The 6,000-nt window shown below is 42.4% G+C and overlaps 1 protein-coding gene across 10 annotated transcripts in view; it reads left to right on the top strand.

Annotated features, from left to right (window-relative positions):
* Positions 1 to 2,448, top strand: part of LOC130358576 (fibrinogen-like protein 1) — a 76,908-nt gene extending 74,460 nt beyond the window's left edge. For all 10 annotated transcript variants that reach the window (XM_056562002.1, XM_056561996.1, XM_056561999.1 and 7 more), the window contains one exon: positions 2,053 to 2,448. In XM_056562002.1, coding sequence (XP_056417977.1) covers positions 2,053 to 2,233 — 181 coding nt within the window. In that variant the 3' untranslated portion in view covers positions 2,234 to 2,448. The remainder of the gene's footprint in view (positions 1 to 2,052) is intronic.
* Positions 2,449 to 6,000: the final 3,552 nt, after the last annotated feature.

Raw genomic sequence — 6,000 nt, forward strand, 5'->3', positions numbered from 1 at the left:
GAATATGAAATATAAAGGAAGGACCTATACCTCTCCTCCCTTATGGATCCACTTCTGACTTTGGCTCAAAAACTGCAGTGGCAGTTTTCCAAAAACTGCCAGAAAAAAAGTGGAAACTTAGCCTCAAGCTCCCTTCTGCAGAGGAGGAGGCTCAGTTCAAGGGAGGAGGGCGTTACTATGAGGCCAGATATCATAGTGCACTCAAGCTGAGGAATGTCAGAGCAGATCATCGAACTGTAAGTACCATTGTCATCAGTGTCACCCGCACTACAAGCCTGTACCAAAAGGTAAGTGCAGGTGATGCGATGATAGATGCTCCCCACAATGCTCCTTGAAATATTTGAAACTGACAAAATTAATAATGAATAAAAATTTACTGAAAATGACATGATGGGGATCAACCTCCTTCCTCATATTGCAGGTATTCCTGGGACCACAGTGCCACCAAGGGTGTATTTATCGTTCTACATAAGCTTTCCTGAGCAGGTTCTTGTCCTGGCAGGAGAACAAACTCAGAAAGTGCAGGCGGGACATGGCGGGCACAGCTCTCGCTGGCTTCAGTGACGTTGCGTCTGCTGGGGAACGCCCACTTTCTCCTGCCGGCAGCTCACATAATGTGAGCAAGGGGAAAGGTATGATACAGAGCTTTTTAAAGCTCGGAAAAATTATTTAACCCGATAACGACCATGGACGTCTATACTCGTCCAATGGCCGTTAACAGGGTATAACGCGGGCTCCTTACTCGAACCCGCATCATACCGGCCGGCCCCCAGCTGATTCCTGTAGCTGGGGGCCGGCGTTAACAGCAGCGTCTAAAGGTACCTTTATCCCATCCCTGGTGGGATATCGCTGGGGGGGCGATCCACTACTGAGGTAGCCTGAGGGCTTACCTCTCCTGCCGCGGTGGCTCCGGTGCTCAGAATGATAAAGCCTGGCAGGTCCAGGCTTCATCAATCAAGCGCAGACCACACAGATCAATGGGATTGTATGTAATCCCATTGATCTGTATGAGGAATCAAATGATTCCTCCTAAAAGTCCCCCAAGGGTACTAAAAGTGTAGAAAAAGAAAGTTTAAAAAAAGTTTAAAAACACACACATTGACCCCTTCCTTATTATAAGTTTAAATCACCCCCTTTTCCCAAATTCAATATAAAAAATATATAACCATAATAAAAATAAACATATGTGGTATCGCCACGTGTGTAAATGTCCGAACTATAAAAATATATTATAAATGAAACCGCACTGTCAATGACGTACGCGCAAAAAATTCCAAATTCCAAAACAGTGTATTTTTGGTCACTTTTCATACCATAAAAAAAAGGAATAGAAAGCGATCAAAAAGTCTTATCAAAACAAAAGATGGTACTGATTAAAACTTCAGATCAGGGCGCAGAAAATTAGTCCTCATACCACCCCATACATGGAAAAATTGTTATAGGGGTCAGAAGAGGACAGTTTTAAATGTATACATTTTCCTGTATGTAGTTATGACTCTTTCCAAAAGTATGACAAAATCAAACCTATATAAGTAGGGTATCATTTTAATCCTATGGACCTACAGGATAATGATAAGGTGTCATTTTTACTGAAAAATGTACGGCGTAGAAACGGAAGCCCCCAAAATTTACAAAATGGTGTTTTTTCTTCAATTTTGTCACACAATTATTTTTTATTTTTGTTTCGCCGTAGATTTTTGTGTAAAATAACTGTCATTGCAAAGTAGATTTGGTGGCGAAAAAAGATCCAAAGATATGGTGCAAAATTGAAAGGGTTATGATTTTTAAAAGGTGAGGAAGAAAAAACTAAACTGCAAAAACAGAAAAATGCTTGGTCCTTAAGGGGTTAAGGGCAGGAAGGGTGTTGGGAGTAGTTAGGCAATATAAGTTAGTTTAGAAAATATGGTTTGATGACTAGTACTCTTTAAGCTATTTCTGGAGCACTGTGGATTTTTCTGTCTGTAACGGAAGGGTACAAACAATTGTCTCCACGTCTGTAGATAACCACATATGCTGGTAAAATATTCATGCATTTCCTACTTATCATTACAGGTGCCACACAGCAAATCTAAATGGCTTGTACTATAAAAATGGCAATTATACAGGAGAACATGACAATGGCATTGTATGGTCCACCTGGCATGGGCTATGGTACTCTCTAAAGTTCTCCACCATGAAGATCAGACGTCCATCATTTCTAAGTGCTGGGAGTGGGGATGGGATGAATGTATAAATCCAGAATGTGAAAAAAGGAGCTGATCTAGACTATGCAAATCACTCCATGATATAGTTTATGTGTAGGACATGTATTATACAAAGCAATGTAATCAAAGTATACGCCAGTATGGGAAGAATACTAGCAGGCAGATGGCTATAGTAGTTAAAGGGGAAAAAAAAGTTTCATAAATCAACTGGTGCCTGAAAGTTATGCAGATTTGTAAATTACTTCTATTTAAAAATCTTAATCCTTCCAGTACTGATCAGCTGCTGTATGCTCCACAGGAAGTTGTGTTCCCAGGCTGACCACAGTGCTCTCTGCTGACACCTCTGTCCATGTCAGGAACTTTCCAGAGTAGGAGCAAATCCTCATAGCAAACCTCTCCTGCTCTGGACAGTTCCTGACACAGACAGAGGTGTGAGCAGAGAGCACTGTGGTCAGACAGGAAAGAACTACACAACTTCCTCTGGAGTATACAGCCCCTAAAAAGTACTGGAAGGATTCAGATTCTTCAATAGAAGTCATTTACAAAATCTGTATAACTTTTGGGCACCAGTTGATCTGGGGGAAAAAAATGTCCCCCTCCGGAGTGCCTGTTTAAATAAGTTGTATGAGATTAGGAAACTGTGCCACCCTTGTTCTTGGCTTGCGTCTAGTATTGCAGTATTTACTTGAATGAGGCTGGGCTGCAGTATCATATGTAGCCTGTGGACAAGTATGGCACTATTTCTGGAGGAACATAGACCCTTTGTCCTAGCCTAATATCTATTAAAATCTCTTTGAAAGGTGACACATACCTTTTGAATCATGTGAATCTAGTGCTGGGCGGTATGACCAAAAATGCATATCACGGTATTTTTGTAAGTTATGGTGGTTCCACGGTATTTAACGGTATCCCCCCCCCCCCCCCCCCTCTATGCTGGAGAACTAATCAAATGTTACCCGCAGGTGCTGTTTCCCCGTCCTCCTGTGAGCCACCGGTGCTTTAAATGAATGAGTTGCGTGCCGCAGCACTGGAAATGATTAATAAAGGACATCTGTACTGATGAATTTTACATATGCAAAAATAAACAAAATAAACTTTGACCCACCTTCCTACATTCCCCCGTTGCTCCGGTATCGGCCTCACTGTTCTCCGCTGCGATCTTCATGCTGCTTCCTGGGGACGGAAATGTCACAGAGCCGTCAGCGTATCCCCGGACGCAGCGATGTCCCGCCTCGGCCAATGATAGGCTGAGCGCACTGTCATGTAAGCAGCCGGCGGGCCTATGACCGGCCGAGGCGGGACATCGCTACGGTCTGTGATACGCTGACGGCTCTGTGACATTCCCGTCCCCAGGAAGCAGCATGAAGATCGCAACGGAGAACAGTGAGGCCGATACCGGAGCAACGGGGGAACGTAGGAAGGTGGGTCAAAGTTTATTTTGTTTATTTTTGCAGCCTACGGCACGCAACTCATTCATTTTAAGCGCCGGCAGCTCACAGGAGGAGCAGTGCCCGCAGGTCATACATGATTAGTTCCCCGATGTGGGGGACAGCGCAGCTCTGCGGCTGATAATTCATTTTGGGGGGGGGGGGTAGAGAAGCAGAGCAGCGCCCTCGGGTCACTTATGATTAGTTCCCCGATGTGGGCACAGCCGCTGCGGCTGATAATTCGTTCATTTGAAAGGGGGAGGGGCCGACCGGTATTGCGGTATAGGAAAAATTCATATCGTACAGAAAAAAAAAACGGTAGTCGGTATGAATCGGTATATCGCCCAGCACTATGTGAATCTACTGATATCATAAGGAGCTCCTAGATCAGTGGTCTCCAAACTGTGGACCTCCAGATGTGGCAAAACTACAACTCCCAGCATGCCCGGACAGCCAACGGCTGTCCGGGCATGCTGGGAGTTGTAGTTTTGCCACATCTGGAGGGATACAATTTGAAGACCAATGTCCTAGATGATCCTGCTGCCTCCCATATTTTACTCCATAGCTTCTGAGATATACCGTACTATATCCACCACAATTAGAAGCACCATACAGTATACTGCAAGTACAACTTTATCAACAAAAGGGGCATCAATGTAGATCTAGTGCAAATTTATATATTCAGCTGTCGCTGGGGTTGCCACCTTTCTTGAAGTAAAAAAAAAACTGGTCATGCTAATTTGCATATTTAATGATATATGCGTGACATCACAGGAAGTAATATAAGAGATACAATAGATATGTGGGGGAAGCCTTTAGTTGTAATTGGGTACCTACATTGTAGCATCCCATTCATTTATACAATCCCTGCTTATTAGACAAATCTATGGTTAGTCCCCAGTAAACATCGTATTTTTTTCCCCATGCAAGCACACTCGGAGAGATTTATCAAAACCTGTGCAAAGGAAAAGTTGCCCAGTTGCCCATAGCAACCAATCAGATGGCTTCTTTCATTTTGCAGAGGCCTTGTTAAAAATGAAAGTAGCAAGCTGATTGGTTGCTATGGGCAACTAGGCAACTTTTCCTCTGGACAGGTTTTGATAAATCTCCCCCACTGTGTGGAGATATTGCTTGCGTGTTGAAAAAATACCGGCCATTGCATGGCCGGTATTTTTAACATTAAAAACACCAGCAAGATGGCCAAAATACCGTCTGTGCTGGTGAAATACCGGTCAGGTGGCAACCCTAGCTGTCGCCTGTCATGGGATATTAGAAGCTCAAAATGTCCACCGGATAAAGGGACACAGATACAGTATATATGAAGAAAAAGAAGGGGGACGGGACGTATTTTGTTTGTCATCAATATCTGGAGACGTATAGAAGTTATTTTGAAAAAAAAAATACACTGAAAACGTTTATAGTGTAAATGATTGTACTTGTAAATATATTCTGTGATAAATAATCAAAACAAAATAAAAAACTAAGCTTTAAAAATGTTAACTTTCAGTGCGTTAATAGAGGGGAGTTCTCCATTCAGGATCCATTTATTAAAATAGTGTGGGGAGAGTGGAAAAAGAGATTATTCTCTGCTGTGGAGCATGTCCATGTTGACCGACTGCAATGTAACATGTGTAATGCTTCATTTGTCCAGTGGCAGCGCAGAAGGGACGCCGAATACTTGCTACCCAGCTCCATACAGATTACAGCAGATGGGACACCCTCTGATCAGCTTATAGTGAGGAGACACTTATAGCCAATAAGCACTCCTCAAAGTGGATACTCCGGTGGAAAACATTTCATTTATTTATTAAGATTATTTTATTTATATATATATATATATATATATATATATATATATATATATATATTTTTTTTTTTTTTTTTTTTTTCAAATTTACTGGTGCCAAAAAGATAAACAGATTTGTAAATGACTTCTATTAAAAAAATCTTAATCCTTCCAGTACTCATAAGATGCTATATGCTCCACAGGAAGTTCTTTTATTTTTTAATTTCTTTTCTGTCTGACCACAGTGCTCTCTGCTGACACCTCTGTCCAAGTCAGGAACTGTCCAGAGCAGGAGAGGTTTGCTATGGGGATTTGCTCCTGCTCTGGACAGGGTAGCCCTGTGTGTCAGCTAGTAGCCCTGTGTGTCAGCTAGTAGAAGAATCCGCAGCAGATTTCCTGCAGCCTCAAATACGCTGCGGATGCACTACGTGTGACTCTACCCATATCTTTTTTTTTTTTTTTTTTTTGTATTTAAAATATCTCTCCATAAACAATTCCATTTTTGCAGAATAAAGTGTCAGAGTCTATACACATTATCCGGAGCAGAGATCCCGAGGGCGGCCGGCACCTACTGAATTAGTTA

This window comes from Hyla sarda, chromosome 2 (genome assembly GCF_029499605.1).
Source record: "Hyla sarda isolate aHylSar1 chromosome 2, aHylSar1.hap1, whole genome shotgun sequence".
Taxonomy (NCBI): Eukaryota; Metazoa; Chordata; class Amphibia; order Anura; family Hylidae; genus Hyla; species Hyla sarda.